Source organism: Apium graveolens, chromosome 11 (assembly GCF_009905375.1).
Source record: "Apium graveolens cultivar Ventura chromosome 11, ASM990537v1, whole genome shotgun sequence".
Taxonomy (NCBI): domain Eukaryota; kingdom Viridiplantae; phylum Streptophyta; class Magnoliopsida; order Apiales; family Apiaceae; genus Apium; species Apium graveolens.
In genome coordinates, this window is record NC_133657.1 from 201,815,071 (window position 1) to 201,839,824 (window position 24,754).

The 24,754-nt window shown below is 33.7% G+C and overlaps 3 protein-coding genes and 1 pseudogene across 3 annotated transcripts; 3 read left to right on the forward strand and 1 right to left on the reverse strand.

Annotated features, from left to right (window-relative positions):
• LOC141695031 (oxoglutarate-dependent flavonoid 7-O-demethylase 1-like) lies at window positions 1-1,166 on the forward strand. The gene is made up of 3 exons (XM_074499255.1): window positions 1-281; window positions 582-829; window positions 910-1,166. Exons 1-3 carry the CDS (start codon window positions 33-35, stop codon window positions 989-991), a joined length of 579 nt encoding a protein of 192 aa, XP_074355356.1. The 5' UTR covers window positions 1-32; the 3' UTR covers window positions 992-1,166.
• Window positions 1,167-4,657: 3,491 nt separating this feature from the next.
• On the forward strand, window positions 4,658-11,333 carry LOC141695029 (oxoglutarate-dependent flavonoid 7-O-demethylase 1-like; annotated as a pseudogene).
• Window positions 11,334-18,599: 7,266 nt separating this feature from the next.
• On the reverse strand, window positions 18,600-22,200 carry LOC141696517 (uncharacterized). The gene is made up of 4 exons (XM_074500647.1): window positions 19,667-22,200; window positions 19,484-19,583; window positions 19,251-19,410; window positions 18,600-19,165 (listed from the first exon to the last, which is right to left on the reverse strand). Exons 1-4 carry the CDS (start codon window positions 22,198-22,200, stop codon window positions 18,600-18,602), a joined length of 3,360 nt encoding a protein of 1,119 aa, XP_074356748.1.
• A 1,368-nt stretch (window positions 22,201-23,568) lies between these two features.
• On the forward strand, window positions 23,569-24,733 carry LOC141695030 (oxoglutarate-dependent flavonoid 7-O-demethylase 1-like). The gene is made up of 3 exons (XM_074499254.1): window positions 23,569-23,849; window positions 24,150-24,397; window positions 24,478-24,733. The coding sequence occupies exons 1-3, from the start codon at window positions 23,601-23,603 to the stop codon at window positions 24,557-24,559; spliced, it is 579 nt and encodes a 192-aa protein (XP_074355355.1). The 5' UTR covers window positions 23,569-23,600; the 3' UTR covers window positions 24,560-24,733.
• Window positions 24,734-24,754: the final 21 nt, after the last annotated feature.

Sequence of the window (24,754 nt, forward strand, 5' to 3'; positions counted from 1 at the left end):
CATATTCAGCTTAGAGCATTTGATAGCAAAAAATGGAAGTAGCAAAAGGAACAGTTCTAGGGAGGTCTCTCCAAGTACCTTCAGTCTATGAACTAGCTAAGGAAAAGATTTCTGCAGTACCATCCCGATACGTACGTTCCGATCAAGAACCTATTTTTTCCAGCTCCAATCCTGAACTTGAAGTCCCTGTAATCGATATGGATATCTTACTTGACGGAGATGTTATGGACACTGAGCTAAATAAATTGCACCATGCGTGTAAAGACTGGGGTTTCTTTCAGGTACTAATCATTATTTTTAACTATAAGTCTATGCATTTGTCTTATGACTTATGAGCTTGCAACAGTTTATAAATTAATATATGTCCACCCAACTTATAAGTCGAATTAACAATTTATAAGCTCATATGTTAAATGTGAGCAACGACTTTTTTTTATTAACATATTTCTAACCATAATTCTGTAACTTGCAAACAGAGACATTATCCATTTAGTGATTTTTCCGCATACTATAAGTATTCGTTAGAAATAATCATGGATCATGGACTAAATTTGGCTTACAAATTTTATGTGTCTATGAAGCTGATAAATCACGGGGTCAGCGATTCATTATTGGATCAAGTGAAAACTGAGGTTGCAGAGTTCTTTAAGCTGCCACTTGAAGAAAAGAAAAAGTTTGGTCAATTAGACGGAGATGTAGAAGGATATGGACAAGCATTCGTAGTGTCAAATGAGCAGAAGCTTGACTGGGCCGACATGTTTTACATGATCACCCTCCCTGCCGATCTAAGAAAACCTCACTTAATGCCACAACTCCCTCTTCCATTCAGGTGATTACGAAATTTCTCTAAGAGGTACAATATTATAACGAATATAAATAAACTACAATAATAATTTAATCAATATGCAGAACTGCCATAGAGGCGGAGTTGAAAAGCTTGGCCATGAAAATTCTTAAATTCATGGCAAAAGCTCTTAAAAATGAACCCTGAAGAAATGGAAATGCTATTTGACGAAGGTATGCAATCAATGAGGATGAGCTACTATCCTCCATGCCCTCAACCAGATCAGGTTATTGGACTTACGCCTCATAGTGATGGTGATGGCCTCCATCCTTCTTCAACTGAACGAAACGGAAGGCCTCCAGGTTAGGAAGGACGGCATTTGGATACCAGTTAAACCGTTGCCTTCAGCTTTTGTCATAAACATTGGAGACATTTTGGAGGTATATATATTGTGTCCATGTTGCGTGTTGATGATTTCTTCTTCATTTTTATGTTATTTAGACTTGGTGATTAGAACATACCCTAGCATTGAACATACGTTTCTAACGCCGAACTTGCAAGGAGATTTTGGTCCTGCACGGAGCCTTCTCACGTCTGAAACTTCTCCAAAATTTAAAAGGATCAATACTATGAATTTCCTCAAGCGGTTATTTACTCTGAAGCTTGATGGGAAATCTTATGTGGACAGTCATATAACCCGTTTATACTATATATCAACTGCCCTTAATTATTCAAGTACTTTCAAGTCAGTGTTGTTGCTATATAATGTTATTGGCTTCTCCGGGAGTAGTAAAATTTCAGCAATTATCATTTATTGAATAAAAACTATTGAGGTTACAGTAACCTCAATAGTAAGTTACATGTACACGGGTATAGAATTCTATGTTACTTTTAATGAAATATGAAATTATTGGAATCAAATTTTAATAATTAAAATATTTTTATTTTTCATAAAATTCTTTATAATTTTTTAATTAAATAATAAAATTGTTCGAATCATATTATTATTACAATACTTCTATTTCCCTTATTATTTTATATTATTTTTTAATGATACGGTACTTGATTTTACCGTATTTCCGTTTCAACCCGCCCCTTTTAATGATACTTGGTTTCGATGTATGTTGGTTTCTATGAAGAATATGTTACTAGTTTTATCACCCGAGAAAGGCATCGGCTATCTCTATTTTGCAAAAAGTATTACTGATTTTTTGTGCACGTTTACGGTATTTGTGTGTTGTTGATATGATATTTTGTGGTTCATGTTAGAAGAACTAAATAATGTCACGATGAACATTCATGAGTCCATATTGTATGGTGAGTATTAAATTTAGAGTGCAGTTTTACCAATAAAAATAGTGTTATTCTATCTTAATGATTTGTTCCATAATATTCAGAACATGATATAATAATATTATTAAATAATAATATAATAAGTAATGTATTATCAAAAATTATTACTCTATTTAATTCACAAATATCTAATCCTAAATTTGATAATAAAATTATTGTATAAATTAAAAAAAATTATAATTATGCTATTGTGCACGAACATAAAGTTAGTATATCGAAATTTGTTAATTACCCAAATCTCGATGATTGAAAAAATATGATTTTATAGTAACATATTATTAAAAACTTATTTATTTAATTTTGAAATGTCTAATTTAAATTTATAATATGATTCTGTATAAATTAAAAATTAATTACAATCATATTACTGTACACGCTTATAAAATTATTATATTAAAATGAGTTAATTACTCAAGTCTCAAGTTATTTTAATATATATGGATAATAAATTAAATAGATTGAGCCGTGCAATGTAAAGAAATAACCATGTAGCTCCATAGCTAATGTTATTAAAATATAATAAAATGGATATTTATCTCAATTAGTTGTAGTCATTAATTTGCACATATGTATCTCTATGCCAACAATGATTTGTCATCTTTAAGAAAATACAACGGCAAAAAGTAACTTTGAATGAAATGTTTCCCACAAAATTCATACCGTATATATTAAAAGATAGCAATAATTTTGCTATTTTACATGAGCATAAAGTTAGTATATCGAAATAAGTTAATTACTTATATCTCGATGATGAAAAAATAGTATTATTAATATACTGTCAAAAGAAAATTTATTCGATGTATGAATGTCTAATTCTAAATTTAATAATAAAAGTTTACATGAATTAAAAAAATATTATAATATTATTATTTTACACGAGTAAAAAGTTAGTATATTTAAATGAGTTAATTACACAAGTCTCGAATTATTTTATTTTAAATAAATATTAAATTACATAGGTTGAATCACCGAATATAAAGAAACAAATCTCTAACTCAATAGTTCATGTTAATAATATATAAGCAATGGGTCTTTAATTCAATTAGTTGAAGTCATTAATTTGCATATAGGTATATGGTTAACAACTCATATGTATGCTATTGTATATGGTTAACAACTCATATGATTTAGTACCTTAGTGGTATGCTATTGTATAGAATATTTGCAAGACCAGGGTTCGATTCCCACCAAAATCATTTTTTTATAAATGGTAACTATAAGGGCAATTTAGACATTTCAAGCTAAATAAAAATAAAATATCTCACAAATGCCCTATGTTGGGCTATTATATATTATAATAGAAGATAGATTATGATACTTCTATTTTCCTTGGAACTTTTATTTATATATTAAGTAAAAAAATAATCATTAGAAGAAACATGTTTTAGAAGAAAATCACTAGACTCATCCAAGTTATTCAATCGGCCAATCAAGTCATTGAAGCAATTGCGAGGATCTCTTTTATCTTCTTCCATCTCGAGCCCGAACGAATTGATCCATGGTGCAAGTCAACCGCCAGACTAATTTTTATTTCACTAACATATGATTCCAAATTAGGAGTCACCTTCAGTTTTTTCAGGTTTATTAAGATGCATACAAAGATAACTTCAAATTGTATATTTCATATTTTCTTTTATGAATAAAGTATTGGATAAAAAATAAAAATAAAAAGTGTAAACTTATGATTTTTTTTCAACTCAAAATAGGTGTAAGAAATCAAAGAGAATATTAATTGGGTAAGAAGAGAATGTGATATCTTGGCATCAAATTTCGGAAATTTAAGACCCCAACGTCATTATTGTCATGGTTGAGTGATTGCGTAAAACTGCTTCACAGTAAGGATGAATGCATAAACTTGCACTTCAACAAGCACCATAAACGAAAAACATGAATGTGTAAATTAAAACATTTTTTTGCAATCATACAAAAGCCAAAATAAATAGGGTTATAAATTCCAACACCGTGACCTCCTACTTAAATCCAGAGTGTTAATTACTTGAAATCGAAACTAGAACATCGAGATGTTAAGCCTAGCCTCAACCCGGGGCTGGGGTATCATCCGGCACTTGTGTGGTTCTGATCGGACTGGCATTTGATACCTCGTTTTACGAGACGAGAACGAGTAGCAAACTCTTTATTCTCAAAAAAATTTAGGCATTTATCCTCGGCAAAGATGGTCTGTCAACCAAACAGTTATGTGCTTGTTTAATAGTACATACTTAGACTTTTATGGTCCAGAATTTAAATGTCATCCCTTGGTCTTATTTTTGGCCAAAATTATTTTACATTTTTCAAAAAACCCCTTCAACATTTTTGAATAAAACTTCGATTGAATGCAAACAAAAAAAGTATCGTTCATTTTCTAGCAATTAGGCACATCTCGACTAATCCAGGAGCGAGTCTAACCAGACCTGTACTTATTAGTAAACGGGGACCAGGCCACAATCAATTGATATGTGAATAAGTTTGTCTATATAAACTCCCTTGCACCGCATAGGCAAATGTACAAAACATTTACCATATTCAGCTAATTAGAGCATTTGATAGCAAAAAATGGAAGTAGCAAAAGGAACAGTTCTAGGGAGGTCTCTCCAAGTACCTTCAGTCTATGAAATAGCCAAGGAAAAGATTGCTGCAGTACCATCCCGATACGTACGTTCCGATCAAGAACCTATTTTTTCCAGCCCCAATCCTGAACTTGAAGTCCCTGTAATCGATATGGAGATCTTACTTGACGGAGATGTTATGGACACTGAGCTAAATAAATTGCACCATGCGTGTAAAGACTGGGGTTTCTTTCAGGTACTAATCATTATTTTTAACTATAAGTCTATGCATTTGTCTTATGACTTATGAGCTTGCAACAGTTTATAAATTAATATATGTCCACCCAACTTATAAGTCGAATTAACAATTTATAAGCTCATATGTTAAATGTGAGCAACGACTTTTTTTTATTAACATATTTCTAACCATAATTCTGTAACTTGCAAACAGAGACATTATCCATTTAGTGATTTTTCCGCATACTATAAGTATTCGTTAGAAATAATCATGGATCATGGACTAAATTTGGCTTACAAATTTTATGTGTCTATGAAGCTGATAAATCACCGGGTCAGCGATTCATTATTGGATCAAGTGAAAACTGAGGTTGCAGAGTTCTTTAAGCTGCCACTTGAAGAAAAGAAAAAGTTTGGTCAATTAGACGGAGATGTAGAAGGATATGGACAAGCATTCGTAGTGTCAAATGAGCAGAAGCTTGACTGGGCCGACATGTTTTACATGATCACCCTCCCTGCCGATCTAAGAAAACCTCACTTAATGCCACAACTCCCTCTTCCATTCAGGTGATTACGAAATTTCTCTAAGAGGTACAATATTATAACGAATATAAATAAACTACAATAATAATTTAATCAATATACAGAAATGCCATAGAGGCTTATGCAAGGGAGTTGAAAAGCTTGGCCATGAAAATTCTTAAATTCATGGAAAAAGCTCTTAAAAATGAACCCTGAAGAAATGGAAGTGCTATTTGACGAAGGTATGCAATCAATGAGGATGAACTATTATCCTCCATGCCCTCAACCAGATCAAGTTATTGGAATCGCGCCTCATAGTGACAGTGTTGGCCTCACCATCCTTCTTCAACTAAACGAAACTGAAGGCCTCCAGGTTAGGAAGGACGGCATTTGGGTACCAATTAAACCATTGCCTTCAGCTTTTGTTGTAAACATTGGAGACATTTTGGAGGTACGTATAATGTATCAATGTTGTTGATTGAGTTCTTCGTCATTTTTATGATTTTTAGACTTGTTGATTTAAATAGCTACTTTGAATATATAGGTTGTAACTAACGGAACGTACCTTAGCATTGAGCATAGAGGCGTTGTAAACTCTGAGAAGGAAAGAATGTCCATTGCTACTTTTCTTAACTCCAACTTACAAGGAGATTTCGGTCCTGCACCAAGCCTTCTCTCGTCGGAAATCTTATCTAGACACTCTAAGGATATAACGCTTAGGTTGTATAATTCGACCGTCCTTATAATGTAACTTCTTTCAAGTCGGTGTTGTTACTCATTATTGGCTTCTCCAGAAGAAGTAAAATTTTATCAAATATGAATTGAATAATTAATAAATCAAAATAACAATATCAACAAATTTACCAATTTTTCTAAGATACGCATGCTTTTCTTGATTATATAAAGGGTTTCATGATCTCGTAAATACTAAATAACTGTGTAACCTCCTTTTCTAGTATGAATTAATAATACTATTAATTATACAATCTCTTGGAAATTCAATTTCTATTTGACTACGAAGATATTTTTTTTTTCTATTTTAGAACTTTCATTGCTAAAATAGGTGGCTCCAATAACACAAATACATGGAGGAAGAGTTAGGAAAAAACATAAATAATTATCTACATATATTTTTTTTTCTTTTCCGGTGATATCACCCTCAAAATGATCTAACATTACCTGATCAACAAACGCATCTAATATAGCTGATGTAGCATGATAGTTGGCGGCACTACAAGAAAAACATGTCCAGACAACACTAATTATACAACAGTTGACAAAAGAATCATTGTCCCAAAATGACGGACAACGGTTTTTTTTGCCCTCCGATAACCATTGTCTTATCCAAGGTTTATACAACGGTTTTGTGAACCGTTGTTAAAAACCGCTGTGTCAGCCTGTTTTCCTTGTAGTGCGGGGACATGGGCTCAGCATAATTCCTCTAATTCCTTCTCTACCGCGTATGAATATTACTCTTCCAAAATATTAGTTGACTTTTTCGATGTATGTATGATGCATAAAAAAGGATAATTTTATAGTTGCTGATTAAAGAAAAATTAGGAAATGCACGACTCCAACATCATTATTGTTATTGTTGAATTGATTTGGCGGAATACTTCTTTAGTGGAGCTAAGGATGAATGTATATTCTACAAGCAACATAACGAAAACATGAATGTGTAAATTAAAATGTTTATTTTGCAATCATACATAAAAAGAACTGATGGGGACAAAACTCAAAATATCAGGGTTCTAGAACTGAAAAATATGTGCTAAATAACAAAAAATACTAATTTCAAATTATGTCAATATGATATTTATATATAATACACAACATTTTATACATAACATTTAAATTATTAATTTCAAACATAAAATGAATATAAAATTTAAATAATTTTTAATTAATAAATTTACAAAGACGAGCTAAAGCCGTGGTAAAACCTACAACTATTAATACAATGATTTTTCCCCGATTAGGCCCCACCTAAAGGATAGTTGTATGATAAATGTCATGTTAAAGTCTATGGGAAATAATAAGGTTGAAGTAAAAGCAATGTTCTAAAAAATGAAATTCTGTTTGCTTTGGTGAGTTTATCCGCTAGCGATTTTACTTATTAATTGGGGAATACCTGGAATAAATTACTCGGATAAAAAATTGGATATATTAAAAGTAAGTTTTAAAAATTATCATTAATTCTAATTTATACCCGATGGTTGAAATTTTAGAATAAAATAAATTTATAATCAAAAAGATGAAAATTCAATATGTATATAATAAAATGAATTAGACCAAATTTATAGTTAGATCTTAAAGTATATCGTCCAGAACTGGTGAATCTATTATTAAAAAGGGTAGATGGTTGTTAGAGAAATTTTATTCAAATACAAAAAAGAAAGTTTTTTAATGATTAAAATAAAATAGAAGTACGATTTATACTGAATATAATTTTAAATATGAAATTCGTAAAAGTCTTTTCTTTATAATTTCATGATAATTTCGGTTGAATATTAATTGTAACACTATCACTAAATTAAAGATTATTTCTTAAGTCTTGAGTGAAGTACTAAAGTTAGAAAAAATCTCAGTAAGTAAACTTAAAAATTGTTTGTCTTTAAAATTATAAAATAAAAGTTTGTGAATTATCATAATTAAAATACTAAAAAATTTATCATGCAATACACGGATTATAAGCTAGTATGCATAAAGTTATCAAATACTATATAATAATAGACAAAACATTAAAAATTTGGTTCGTCGGTCCGTCATTATAATCTTAATTGATATTAAAGTCAAATTCATCTATCAATTTAAATTCTAATTCATATTAAACTCAGTATAAATATATTTGATATCAAAGTTAAGTCTTCTACAAATTTAAATTCTAATTTATATATGATGTATATATTATTCGAATTGATACTGAAGTCAACTTATTCTACTAATTTAATTTTACTTCATATAATTTCTATAGTAATATTTACTATAACAAATAATTTAATTATTATTTATCCATATTATTTATCTATACTTCTATAGTATTATATCTTTATATATATCAAGCGTAAAAGACTTCTAATCCAAAATTATGGTTATGCACCGTTAAATCAATCTTCATCGTCGATCTTATCTTTTAAAAAATAAACGATCAGAGGTTATATTTTAATACAATTATAAGTAAAAAAATGATTACATTGTTCTACTGCTATATAAACACTATAATGCGATAATAATGTCCTAATACAATCCTAAATGAAATATGATTGAACCTCCGATTAATCATAAAAAATAAAATAAAATTACATTATTCTACTACTATTCAAACACCAAAATATGACATAATGATCCAACCGTAGATTAGATATGATTAGATATTCTAATATATATCTATATAATATACATCGTCAAAAAATAATTCAATTCAACATCATATGTTTCTGATATTTGCATATGTTTTGTAACAAAATTGCATCAAACCAAAAAAAAATACTGCAACAAAATCAAATATAACAAAACATATGTACAATAAAAAATTATTAAAAAAATTGTTTTAAAAAAACAAGTACATTTTTATAGGGAATAAAATAAAACCTGATTGCGTAATTAATATCGCATTAATTGTATTAACATTGGGCTGACAGTTAAGAAGAGGCCCAAGGCCCTTGATAGGGGCCCAAAAATAGCCTAGGAATATAATTGGTGTTAAAATTAATTAGACCAGATACGGTCCAATAACGAAGCCCAATTAGAAAGGGCCCAAAACCCTGAATATTAATTAATTTCGTAATTAATTAATAAGGGATAAATCAGCTGTCAAGATGAGTCCCAATGAGAATATAAATCCTTGAAGATTAGCCCCCAAAGGACCTGATAGGATAAGGAATCAGTTTCCTGCTTCCTAGAACTCCAAAGTCCATTCTAATTCTGAGACTTGCCCACCAAGTCTCCTAACCCAAGTCCAATTCAAGTACTCCCAACATCTATATAAGGGGTCTCACCCCCACCAATCAGAACTACGTTTTTTGGCTTCATTCTCTAGATTACAGAGATACGTAAGCATCTCATAAAGGCAGAGTTAAGCTACGAAACACGAGAGCAGCCATTAAAGGCCTTGAGCTCCCGAACCTTGGTAATAAATACAGCAATTAATATACCCTAGTTTTTAATCCATAACTTTTGGCGCCGTCTGTGGGAAAGCATAACAACAACCATGGCAAGAACACGGAGTGGACACAGTGCCCCTGAAGGAACACCAGTTGGGACAACTCAAACGATTTCATCGATGGTGGAGATACCCCCACACTCGACCTATGCTGCCACCCAAGGAGGAGCCCAGGTGGGGGAAAGTGAACCACAGCCACAAGGGATGATTCCCCCGGCTCCTCAAGGGACGAATCCCCAACTTCAGCAACTACATACACCTGTGAATTCTCGACCCGTTGGGTATGAGTATTCAACTATTGTGACCTTATGGGATGCCCCTTTACCCCGAGGTTGGAGGGAGTGGACATGCTAATAGAAGTGAAGCACAAGGGCAGGCTCCCCAATATATACGTGGTTTGACTCATATCCCTGAGGATCAAGAATTTTCTGGTCCTTATACTGAGAGAGACTCTGAATCTTCGGATGATGATGTGGCCCCAAGAAGGAGACGCGCTGGTAAAGAGCCGATGCCTGATGGTACACTTCTAGCCGAGTCGGAGTAACATAGATGTATGCATGTATGTTGTACAGTAAAGTACAAATTTAATATTAAATATGATAATATTAAAATTTTAATGAATATGCAGAAATTCCTTAGAGGCTTATTCGATGGAGTTGAAAAGCTTCGCTATGAAAATTTTTAGTGTAATGGCAAAGGCACTAAAAATGAACCCTGAAGAATTGGAAGTGCTATTTGAAGAAGGCATGCAATCAGTGAGGATGAACTACTATCCTCCATGCCCTCAACCGGATCAAGTTATTGGACTCACGCCTCACAGTGATGGTACTGGCCTCACCATCCTTTATCAACTTAATGAAACCGAAGGCCTGCAGGTTAGGAAGGACGGCATTTGGATCCCAGTTAAACCATTGCCTTCGGGTTTTGTTGTCAACATTGGAGACATTCTGGAGGTATGTGTTTTGTATCAATGCTGTGCACTGATTTCTCTTTTTCTTTTTTGTTTTTTAGACTTGTTGATTTAAATAGCCACTTTGAATATATAGGTTGTAACTAACGGAACGTACCCTAGCATTGAGCATAGAGGCGTTGTTAACTCTGTGAAGGAGAGAATGTCTGTTGCTACTTTTCTAGCCCCCAACTTACAAGGAGATTTTGGTCCTACACCAAGCCTTCTCTCGTCGGAAACTTCTCCAAATTATAAAAGGATTAATACTATGGATTTCCTCCAGGGATTTTTTGCTCTGAAGCTTGATGGGAAATCTTATTTGGACACTCTAAGAATATAACCCTTACTTATAACTCCTTTCAAGTCAAGGTTGTTTCTAAAATGTTATTGGCTTCTCTACAAGTTGTAAAATTTCATCAAATATGTATTGAATAAAATCATGTGAGGTTACTGCAGGATAAGACCTTATGGGAAGCTCTCTCTACTATCTCTTTCCTCTTCTTGATGGAAACTTTATGGGCAATCTCTGCACATAATGAACAGATATCAAAAAACAGTAAAAAGAAAACACTTCAAAAAATCGATGAACAGCTTTACCTGTTGTGCATCATCAAGAGTTCAAGATCCTTGGTCTTCTTATCTGAGCCATAATATGTTACTCCCATCAACTTCCTCCTAAACCTGGAGTCAGTACCTTTTGGCCTACGCCAGTTTGGCTGCATTCGATAGATAAGTACATAACAATGCCCAACACTTAGTACATAGTACAGAGTCAGCAAACTGCTAATATATAACATCAAACTCATCTAGCAAGCAGGCTGCAATAATAACAGGATAGATAGAAATTGTGCGTAAAACACATTTGCAAGTCAAATGTATGCAATACTTTATTGATAGAAGAAACCTAACTGTATCACAAACTATGGCCTTAGAAACAAGTTCCATAGGCGGATAGCTTCATATCAGTATGAAATGACAAAACTGTTAAAGAGTATAAGATCATGTTCGGACCTTCCTCTACCACCTTAAGACTTTAGTGCGATTGATTACTTAACATGGTATCAGAGCTCGGTTTAGGGAGGGACTCAGGTTCGAGTCCTCCCACCCCCATTTGTTTAATTTAATTATTGGTATTGGTTATGTATGTTGTTGGTCAATCGTAACGAAAAGTATCGTACGATTGAGGGGACTCTTAAAGAGTATAAGATCAACAAAATTTTGATACACTGATCTGTGCAGTCTCAGTCGAAAGATGGTGAAATTGTTTATGATAATCACAGAACAACCAGGGATATAACAATCTTCACCATAGCTGCAATACGAATAGAGCATGCTCAGCTGGATGCAAATTTTCTTTTCTTTAACTTATATGTGGTGTCCGGATCAGTTTGCGTACACCTGAACTCCTGATGGCGACTAAGCATATTACCATGTCCGTCCACTTAAATCCATATTGATGTGAGAATTCATATCCAAGACATCACATACTAGTAAACTGTCGAGTTCCGTTACGCATACAACAGTAAGACCGGGACCAGGCCACCATGAATTGATATATGAACAAGATTTTGTCTATCTAAACTCACTTGCACCACATAGAGGCAAAATGTACTATAAATTCAGTGTTGGTCCCGAGAGCAAGCCATTGCATGGGACATCCACCGTCCAGGGTCAAATTTTTTTAAAAAAAATTGAGAGTAGTTTTTAGAAAAATTATAAAATAACTTAAGATTTTTAAGCTTTTACAATCAGAAGATATGGACATTGGAGTTGCTATTACACAATTGAAAGGGCATATTTCTTATTTTCAAAAGTGTATGGAGCATAGTTTTGGAAGATGTATGAATGAAGCTGAGAAAATTGCAAGTAAGACGAGGATTGAACCTAATTTTTGTGAGAAACGTGTCGAAAAGATAAGAAAAGAGTTCGATAAATGTGAAGAAGATGTTTTATATCAGTTTGAACAATCTGTTAAAGTGAATTACTGCATATCTACCACATAAATGGTCTTCAGCAACATCAAAAAAAATGTTAAAAATGCTAAAAAATGTAGCTATAGGGCGTAAGGCAACACTTTAGTCAATTTTGTGGGTGTTGAAAATTTGCATGTGGCCTTTGATGTTATGCCAACACATTTTAGAAAATAATACCAACATCCATATTATGTTGCTTTAGGGTCTTATGGCAATATTTTTTACTCAATAGCAACACCAACACTGGTGTTGGTTTTAACTCTATGGCAACACCCTATAGTCAATAGCAACACAATATTGATGTTGACTTAATTGTTATTGCAACATCTTTCTCCATCTATAGCAACACTACTCGATTAACATTTCTTATTTTGCCAACACCTCATCATGTTATAGCAACACCAATTGAATTATTTATTATTTTTTTTTAATTTTTATCGTAGGTAACCCGCAGCCGCTACCCTTCGGGTGCGCACTGGGTAAACCCTACGGGTTCACGCAATAGCCTGCAAACCACGTGAACCAAGGTAAACCGCATTTAAGCGACGGGCTCTGACTCAGGAGGCATAATCATAAATTCTCCTCCCGTGGGATTCGAATTATTTTTGCCAACACTTTATAAGACAAAGGCAACATTTTTAGTGGTATTTTTTGAATAGCTTGATACTTAAAAAGACCTCCTAGTTTTAATAGTTTCAACCAAGGAATCAAAATAATATACAAACCAATTCCAACTAAGATATGCAATGTCAAATTAATGTGAATATAAACTTTAAACTCATACTTGAATAAATTTTAAAGTCATACAATTCCAACTATTTCGACCTAAAAGCTTATGATACAAGATAAGATTACATGTTTCGGTCAATATCAGAAGCTCATTTTCTATGACTTTTAGCTCATATGAAATTGCATCAAAAGATCCACAAAGCTCTCATGATTTGGTGTTGTTTCAACTACTGTATTTTCTGCAGGATGACCTTGATTCTGTTGAGGAGTCATGATATCAGAAGGATCTTGCTCATTGACCAGTTTCGAACCGCCCATTGTTGATACATGTTCAAGTTCCACCTTTACACTAGTATCCTTGCTTTCTGAGGCTAGTACTAGGTTAGGGAAAGATTCCATAGGAGAACTTTCTTTAACAATTTTTGCACTCTCCATCAAACAGAAGGCTTACTGCTGAAAGTAATGTCAAGCAACTCATGAATTATTTGATGCCTTGTGTTGTATGTGGTACAAATAAGACATGTGCGAGGCTTCTCATATCTATATATATCTTTGTAATTATTTTTTTCAAAACTAAATTGAAATCTGCACAAAAAAACAGGAATCAAAGGATTTTAGAGATTTACAAACAAGAGATACTTCATATTCAGAGATCACAAAATCTTGTGTGCTAATTCATGTTGAACAAGCAGAGGGAGAGGGACAAATAAACACACACACGCCCCCCACAAAGAGAGAGAGAGAGAGAGAGAGAGAGAGAGAGAGAGAGAGAGAGAGAGAGATTACGTTAACTTTAACTCAAAGAAAGAGCAAACAGCAAATTGATTCAATAAATAATAAAAATCAAAAACCGAAACTAAGAATCTTTTCGCATTTCTGCAGATAACATAATCAAATCGATAATAAATAACACATATACGAGTACGTAAGCCAGAAAAGTTTATTAATTTCACCAGGCTGTAAGATTTAAGTAAAATCTGAATCAGTCAAAACATATTAAATTAAACACCTTTACTTCAGAACAGTTGTAGTGAAGCGTTATGTGTTTTATATTTGCATTAATGCTAAGTAATTAGTCTTGTTCTGGGAGGGCATCAGCATAGATAGCAAAACATGAGAGATTAAAACCAAAATAAGAACTTATAATACAAAATCAAGGACATATCCACTCATACTTGCAAAAGATAAAAAAAACTACCTAATCTATTTACAAGATAGAATAATACATGTCGTCTTTGTTCATATGGTTTTGCACCAGTACGAGAGGTAAATTCCATCTTTTCTCGGGCATTCTTGCCAGCATCCGACAATTTTTTAAATTCAGGTGTGCCCCAATACGCGCATATCGAATTCCATGCCCGCTGAGAGAAGTAATGAGGCTTGAATGCTTCACCTTTTATGTCGAGTTCTTCTTCAGTATATCCGCATTCAAATAAGACATTCAACTTCTTGAGCAGTCGGGCCCTCTCAGTACCAAGATAGGACTTAAAATTCCTATTCAGATGTGCTCTCACAGCTCCGTCCCCATCTTCTTCGAGAATCCCCTTCGGATAAATGTAGTACTCCTGTCAAAATAAATTGCTTAGATTTAAAATAAAAAAGCTTAGTAAAGTGTTTCAAATTAAAAAACATTCAGTCTCATATTAATTATTAGTAGCTAGAAACATGATAATATAAGACTATTTAAACATTAGTAGTGGCTATATTTATTGCATGAATTGTGACAGTAGACTCAACAAAGTTAACTCAGGGTTGTCTTGCATTTTTAGTCCCACCAGCCACCACAGTTGTACTAGAGCAGTCGGTGTGATTTTAAAGTACTCAAATGAGTGTGATTATAAACTACGTTTAGGAGATTAACATGTGATACGCTAAAATGTACACTTACAATTTATATAGTCCTTAAAGAGAAAAAAACAAAACACAAACCGTGCATCATGTGAGTAAAAACCGTGGGAACTCTGGGAGCTACTTGCAAACTCTTATCTGAATGTTTTATTTCAGTTAAAAACAACACTAATGTCCACTAATTCTTATCTACACTTAACACAAACAAATCATAAAACCATAAAATACACTTTTAGCCGCACAACGGGTCACACTTTTATTGAAAGATTGATTTACAATATCGAAGCGATAATTAGTGAATAAAATATATGATTTATAACCAATATATGTGATTTTAACCAAAATCATACACTTTGGTTTAAGCTACCTAATTTATATATTACTTGAAATGAAACAAGATATAAAAGTCTAAAAGTAAGTTCAAAAAAACAAGAAAGAAAGTAAACTCTAAACAAGAAAGAAAGAAAATGAAAAAGAAAGAAAACTCTAAACTCTAAACTCTAAAGGATGTTAAGAAAATAAGAATGAAACAAGAAAGTTGATCGAGGAGAATGAAATTAAGCATTACATCTGTTGAGAATAAATTAGAAGTAAAAACTCTAAACCCCAAGTAGTAGTTTACAAAGGCTGAAAGAAAAATAAAATTAAAATACTTACTTTAAAACAGTTGATACATCTGTTGTACCAAGCATTACGTGCAGCTCCCTTTGTAGAGATTGTATGTTCATCCCATTTCAGGCGAGCAAGGCGTGCCAATGTTTTCTTGGGTGTATTCCCCATAAAACTGTAAAAACATAATGAAAGTTTAGCAAGTTGATGTTAAAAATAAGCACTTTAAACAGATATAATGCTTATTAAAAACAAGAACTTTAAAACAGTTTATGGTTGTCAATCCAAATGTCAGCAAATTTCTTAATGTCAGCAAAAAGGCCAGGTCTTATCATCTCGATGGAGAACCCAACTCGGAAAAACCGAGCCACAGAACAAACCAGAACCAGAGATTTTTATTTAATCTAGAGGGGCCAATAAATGTAATCTGTAGCTAAACAATCTTTATTTACATCAATCTATATAATACTTGTAGCATCATTAGGTGTGTGCTTAGGTGTACATTCCTAACTAAGTGGGATTGCCTTGTCTAGTACAAACAATGCTCAATGTATAGAGGTGTTTATCAACACCGCACCCTTCCATTGTGGCATTCACTTCCCAATTTTCATACTATTAGTTGAGTTACTGGTCTGATTTTAGTTTTAACAAAATAGTCTGAAATTTAGCTGACTGTTACTATATCATTAAACAACACACTAAAGTCTTATATGCTAAAACAGACTGAAGTATGAAAATCACTATTACATGACTGACAATAATTAGAAAATTATATTGTGGTCTGCTAAGCTTCCTGCCCACCACTGAGGTATTTAATGTTTCAAAGATAGATTTAGCTAGTACCTAACTGAGATATTAGCACATGCTTTAACCAATCTATACAAGTATTAAAAAAACTCAAGGCATTTTCTGTTAGCAATATTTGATAACAATGATATTAATATAATATAGTTCAACATAATTCCTCCCAGTTCAATTTAGATCATTTATGAACAGTATCTACATCTAGCATTCAAGTACTTCTGAGCTATAAACAGGGATACAAATTGCAATATGCTACACAAAAGTACTACCACATAAATAGTCATTATATTATGAAGTTTACTGCAAGGACAATGTTCAAACTCCTGCTATAACCAAGCTACAATTTTAGAAATGAAAATTTCATAAATCTTTTCTAATTACCATTTTGGCGTTTTTGTAATATTGACTTTTTCAAAACTTCCTGTTGAAAGAAAATACATGGAGAATTCATACTTGTATTCTAAAGAAATAAATTATTGTTTAAATGTTTATATAGCAAAAGAGGACTGTAAAACTGAAATGCAGAAACTAAATAGAGGAAAAAACCCCAGAAAGAAAACCTCCCTCTAAAAAACTACCAAAACAACAACCAAAATATTTATTGAAGGAATATAAATAAATTTATTACCCTTTTAGGATCCGAAGTAATTGAACTGTTGGTCTTGCATTCCAAGTTGGTTTTCTCGGGTAGTCGCCTTCACAACACGTGCGCCTTTTCCTCTCAAACAGAATTGTTTGGCTGCCTTCTCCCACCTCGTAAGACCCTTCCCCCTGACTTTCTTCGTCACTAGGTTTGTGTGGATCACTTCCGCTGGTCCCACCATTATTGTATCCTTTTCCCTTCCTTGAGTTTGGACCAGTCCAGACCACCTTAAAAACACATAAAAGAGTATGTCAAAACAGTAATTGTCAAGGTCCCATTTGTATTAATCTGCAGTACACAGGGGGTCATAGGTCGGCCAGACTTTAGTCTTCTAAAATGACATGTTGATATACATCTTTTAATAGGCCCTGTTGATATACTAATACTTAAATCAACATCTGCAATAGTACTAACGGAAATCACTAATTACACTAACAACAGTCATTTAGTAAGCATGTCTCGAAAGCTGTCGTTGACGAAGTGGAAAATCTTTAACATCAAGATTTCTAAGTGAAGAAAATTCAAGATTAGGGTGATTAAAAAGAGTGTGTAGTAATACAGAAAACCAAGAATGGCAAACAAATATTATGCAGACCCCGGTTTAAGCTGGACCAAGGGAAGATTATAGCAAAAATATAATAGGAGATGAGACAATTAGCTTAATACAAAGTTTAATCCCAGCCCACTACTACTAATATTAGGTTTCATAATAAGATGGGGCTTTAAACAGTACAAAACTGAAACCTCAGCTCCTCCGCCTCCAAATTCAGTAACAAAAACCATCCAACAAACAAATTCAGTAACTCCCGACACACAGCAGTTACATACATAGTTTACACACAGGTATAGTTCATCTCCTTCATTTTTATTTGTATCCAATTAAGTTTTATTTCTCAGTACACCCCACTAATTACATAACCCCCAAATAAGCCAAGAGAATGGTGAAAGAGAGAGCGCATTATAAAAATGTAAAAACCCCTAATTTCAAGGAAAGAGAGATGAACCTGTGAAGTTTTTATCAGCTTGATTGCATTCTTTGAGCGTTCATCAGCCATTGATTTTATCAGTCGATAGCCGCCTCCTTCACCCTTATTAAACCCTAATTTTAATTGACAGCCGCTTGAGAGAGATGAAAGTGAGAGAAATGGGGTAAAATATGTTTATATATTTTATTTCAATTCTACCGAGATCGGTGGAAATTAGCCGTGTGAAACTTTTCGTTGTCATTCGGTCAAATTTAATGAACCAATATATTTTTTTCTCCAGAAGCTGTTGAAACCTCTGTTCTGCACTAATTCAACAGAAGATATCATTCATCTAATAAAATTAACAAATACTTGGCCATCTAGCAAAAAAAATTGCCTAAATGTAAATTTTATAGAAAATTAGATAAAGAAATAATTGCTTTGACACAAATTTGATTGAAATAATTAAAATAAATTACACTAAATCATCATTATCGCTCAAGTCATCTTCATCCTCATTTTTGTCTTCGTCTTCGTCTTCTTCTCCATCTTCTTTATCTCTTTCACTTTCTTCTTCATTGTTGTAATCTACCGAATAGTCATTTTCAAACATTCTCAAGTCAACAAAAAAATTTGAGGGATCACGAATAATAACTCTTTCAACATGCGATGATGAAGCATTTGACACTTCATTTTGTAAAGCATCATCATTCATCCCGGTTTTTTCTTGAATTGACACACTTTCATCAACTAGTCGCCTCTTTGTTGTTAAAATCGTGTACCATGATGATTTTGCATTAGAAATGTTTGGTGCATAGTATACTTGATGAGCTTGGCTAGCCAACACAAACACGTCTTCGGCATTTAGTTTTGATTTAACATCTACGGTAGTCATCCGGTGTTTATCGACTTTCACATGTGTCGTGTGATCAAACCAATGACATTTGAAGATGATCACTTGATGCCCATTTTGATAAAAGAGTTTTAAAATTTCTTCTATCCTTCCATAGTAGTTACCATAATGTTCTTCGTAAGAAGTCCCTAGAAATAAAATGTATTAAATTGGAAAACAATTGGTAAAGAAAAATACAAGTTAGATATTAAGAAAAATAATTAAATTTCTCACCAATGACAACAACACCGGAATTTGGTGAAGTGAGCTCATTAGCATTTACACAATCAAATTTGTAACCATTGCACTTGCATGCTTTATAAGACTCCACTTTATACAACGGACCTCTTATTAGGTCTATAAATTTCTTGTTGAGCTCTTCGTCATCTTGTACCTAATAACATATGTGAGAAATATAATATGAGGAAAATTTGTGTATGTGTCTGTGTATAAATTATAATGCATACCCTTCTTTCGAGCCAATCTTTTAATTGTTCTTTTTGAAATTGTTCCTTTTCCGCATCATTCAAATGTGGGTATTGTCGTTGTACCAACTTTTGAAAACCCCTACATAATCAAGTTAAATAATAAAAACATCACATTTTGAACTAAAGTAATTTTAAAAAAGAAGTTATTTAAAAATAACTTACCTCAAGTACTTTCCAACCTCCGGCGAATTAATAAGAACATAGTATGCCACGAGTTCATATTCATCACAACTCAAGATTCTATCTCTAGTTCGTAGACTAGGATGTGTCGGATATGTGTAAACTTCTAACAAATTGGCATTATGAAACATTTGAGGGGCCTCATTTCGACGTAATTGATTATGCATCAATCCATTCTTGGAATCAAAATATAACGTACAAAAGTGTACACATTCTTCCTCAATGTAGCGTTGTGCCATTGAACCCTCCGCTCGAGCTTTATTTCCAACCTTCAATTTTAAGTTGTGCAAGTATCTTTCAATAAAATACATCCAACGCCCATTGGCTGGGCCACCCAACTTACACTCAGTTGCTAAATGCAGTGGCAAATGCTCCATGGGATCAAAAAGACTAGGAGTAAAGACAGTTTCAAGCTTAGACATTATTGTCACTATATCTCTCTCCATTTTCTCTAAATCTGTGTATTTGAGACTAGACGAGCATAAATCTTGAAAGAAGTTGCACAATTCAATGATAGGATCAGACACATGTTTCGGAAGTAGATCACGACAAACGATAGGCAACATTTTTTGCATGAAGACGTGACAATCGTGTGATTTCATCCCACGAATGCAATTTTTCTTCCAATTCACACACCTAGATATGTTTGAGGCATACCCGTCTGGGAGTTTCAATGAGACTATCCACTTATACAACTTTTGAACTTGTTCACTCGAAAGTACATATGGTGCATGTGGTTTTATACCATTATCTTGAATCCACAACTCACGGTGTACACCTAACTCTTGACAATCCTTTCTTGATTTGGTTTTATCTTTAGACTTCTTCGAATCATCAAGAATTGTGTAGAAAATATTATCAAATACATTCTTTTCGGTGTGCATAATGTCAATGCTATGACGAAGGCTGAGTGTCTCCCAATATGGAAGCTCAAAAAATGGAGAACTGTGAGTCCAATTATGTGTCACACCATAATCTTTTGGTTTTTTCTTCGATGACTTTCCCGGTGGGGGAAACTGTATTTGCTCACACATGACCTTTGCACGTGACCCTGAATGTCGAGCACAAACTGATCGTGTCTCAACTCTTCCAAATCTCGTACTCCTTCTGAGAGGATCATCTGGCTCCAAAAACAACCGAGCAGTTCCATAAAATGTTGTTTTACCACCATGTTTGAGTTGCTTACCTTTGACCTCTCCCATGCAAACTGGACATGCCAACTTACCTTTAGTGGACCACCCGCTAAGCATGGCAAGTGCAGGAAAGTCACTAATTGTCCACAAAAGTGCCGCCTTCATCATAAAATTTGTACGTGAGAACATGTCATATGTTTCCACTCCAGTATGCCACAACAATTTTAATTCATCAATTAATGGCCTGAGATAAACATGTAAGTCTTTTGTTGGATCCGTCGGTCCAGGAATGAGAAGAGGCATAAACATGTATGGAGCCTTAGTACACATGGATGGGGGAAGGTTGTACACAATAACCACCACAGGCCATACTGTATACTCCCTAGCGTGCTTATCGCGAAAGGGGTCAAATCCATCAGTAGAGAGCCCGAGTCTGACATTCCGAATCTCTTTTGAAAATCTTTGAAATCTTCGATCAAATTGTTTCCATTCATCTCCATCTGCCGGGTGACTTAATTCACCTTCAACTGCAATTCTATTATGGTACCATCTCATACATTTTGCAGTCTTCTCCGCCATGAATAAACGCTGCAATCTCATGGTAATAGGAAAGTAACGCAAGATTTTTCGAGGGATCTTTTGTTTTTTAGGATCTTTTTGCACTTTGTATCGGTCTTCTTTGCATATATCACACTTTTTCTTTTTGCTATGTTCCTTGTAAAATAACATACAATAATTCTCACAAGCATCAATCTTTTCATACTCCATATTCAATCCTTTAATCATCTTTCGCACGGTGTAGTAATTCTCAGGCAATTTATGATCATCAGGCAGTATTGATCCAATGAGGCGAAGCAAGTCATCAAAACCATTGTTACTACAATTATGCTTGTTTTTCCAATGAAGCAGCTTCATTACAAACTCCAGCGTTGTAAGATTGGCATTGTTCGGATAAATTGGTTCTGATGCAGTATTCACCATCTTGTAAAATTGTTTTGCTATTTCATTCGGTTCTTCCTCAAAATCCTCACAATCTTCGAAGGCATCATCATGTGCATCATGCATATCATCATCTTTGCAGCCCGTGTTAATATAACTTGTTCCGGCCTCGTTCCATGACATTTCTTTCTCCCCGTGACAATCCCATCTAATATACCATTGCATGATACCATGTCGATATAAATGTATTTTCACGGTACTAGGTTGCTTGTAGTATATATTACGACAATCTTTGCACGGACATCTTATAAGGCCATTATCTTCTTCTTCAAGATGCTCAATAGCAAATTTAATGAAATTATCCACACCAACTTTATATTCTTCCGTTATGTATTTTGCTTCATTAAATCGACTACGACCTATCCAACTACGATCGGATTCCATCTATAAATAACCACACGTTGATATTAGGTGAATGCATTGCTAGACATAAAAAAGTAAACAACAACTAACAACTCAAAATTATAAACTTATTTTACTAATTATCCAAATATTCTAAGCCTAATAAACAACAACCAAGTTAATTTTAGCAACAAATTCAAGTTACTCAAATCATTACATAAACACATAAATAATTGAAGAAATCAAGACATTAATAATAATCACATATAGAATTTAATGAACATAAAAATATATGAAAGCTTTAAAATTAAACTTACTTGAAAAAGAATGATGATCACATGAATGAATTTGATGAAAAAGGAGAGAAAATGATGAAATTGGGGGTGGGAAAGATGAGAAATACGGCTACTGGATAGAAAGAGGTAGTAGGGTTTCTAAAATGAACTCCTAAATTCAATGGAATACAGTTGAATTTATGACAAGGCTAAAAACGATGTAAATCGGTCGAATTTAAGTTTCCACCTTTTTCAGCCGACTTTCTTTTTTTACCGCTTTCAGTCGAATTTAGCATTTTAGTAAATTTAACCGAATTCTGTCAAACAAAGTTTCCCGCCTTGTATAAAATTTTGGGGGGAAATGAGGGAAATTTCCCGCCAAATTAAAAACATATTTCGATTGCCTGCAGTCGAATTTAGTAAATTACATTAAATTTTATTTGGTGAGAAAATTCTTTCTTTTTTTCCTTTAGTCATAAATTCGACCCAATATTTTTTCGGTCGAATTTAACTTTAAATACGACCGATTTAAATTCGACCGTTTTATTTCCACTAGTTAAAGTTGAATTTGATATACGACTGCTAGCGGTCGAATATAGTATTTCACTAAATTCAACCGAATTCAGTTTAATAAAGTTTCCCGCTGTAAACTAAATTTGGAAGGAAATTTCCCGCTAAAATATAAAAATAAATTTCGATTGTCTGCGGTCGAATTTAGTAAATGGAAAAAAATAATTTGGCGGGAAACTTCCCGCTTTTTTTTCCCACCATTTGTAAATTTGACCGAATTTTTTTCGGTCGAATTTTACTCTAAATACGACCGATTTAAATTCGACTGTTTTTATTTCAACTGGTTGAAGTTGAATTTATTTGTAAATTCGACCAATTAAATTCGACTATTAGATTTCGACCGGGGCCAGTCGAATTTAGCCGTGCCAAACCGTGTCGACCGCCTGCGGTCGAAATTGCATCAGTTGTAATTAACCCTATTTTCTTGTAGTGGAGTCTAACCAGACCTCTAACCAGACCTGTACTTATTAGTAAACGGGGACCAGGCCACAATCAATTGATATGTGAATAAGTTTTTCTATATAAACTCCCTTGCAGCGCATAGGCAAATGTACAAAACATTTACCATATTCAGCTTAGAGCATTTGATAGCAAAAAATGGAAGTAGCAAAAGGAACAGTTCTAGGGAGGTCTCTCCAAGTACCTTCAGTCTATGAACTAGCTAAGGAAAAGATTTCTGCAGTACCATCCCGATACGTACGTTCCGATCAAGAACCTATTTTTTCCAGCTCCAATCCTGAACTTGAAGTCCCTGTAATCGATATGGATATCTTACTTGACGGAGATGTTATGGACACTGAGCTAAATAAATTGCACCATGCGTGTAAAGACTGGGGTTTCTTTCAGGTACTAATCATTATTTTTAACTATAAGTCTATGCATTTGTCTTATGACTTATGAGCTTGCAACAGTTTATAAATTAATATATGTCCACCCAACTTATAAGTCGAATTAACAATTTATAAGCTCATATGTTAAATGTGAGCAACGACTTTTTTTTATTAACATATTTCTAACCATAATTCTGTAACTTGCAAACAGAGACATTATCCATTTAGTGATTTTTCCGCATACTATAAGTATTCGTTAGAAATAATCATGGATCATGGACTAAATTTGGCTTACAAATTTTATGTGTCTATGAAGCTGATAAATCACGGGGTCAGCGATTCATTATTGGATCAAGTGAAAACTGAGGTTGCAGAGTTCTTTAAGCTGCCACTTGAAGAAAAGAAAAAGTTTGGTCAATTAGACGGAGATGTAGAAGGATATGGACAAGCATTCGTAGTGTCAAATGAGCAGAAGCTTGACTGGGCCGACATGTTTTACATGATCACCCTCCCTGCCGATCTAAGAAAACCTCACTTAATGCCACAACTCCCTCTTCCATTCAGGTGATTACGAAATTTCTCTAAGAGGTACAATATTATAACGAATATAAATAAACTACAATAATAATTTAATCAATATGCAGAACTGCCATAGAGGCGGAGTTGAAAAGCTTGGCCATGAAAATTCTTAAATTCATGGCAAAAGCTCTTAAAAATGAACCCTGAAGAAATGGAAATGCTATTTGACGAAGGTATGCAATCAATGAGGATGAGCTACTATCCTCCATGCCCTCAACCAGATCAGGTTATTGGACTTACGCCTCATAGTGATGGTGATGGCCTCCATCCTTCTTCAACTGAACGAAACGGAAGGCCTCCAGGTTAGGAAGGACGGCATTTGGATACCAGTTAAACCGTTGC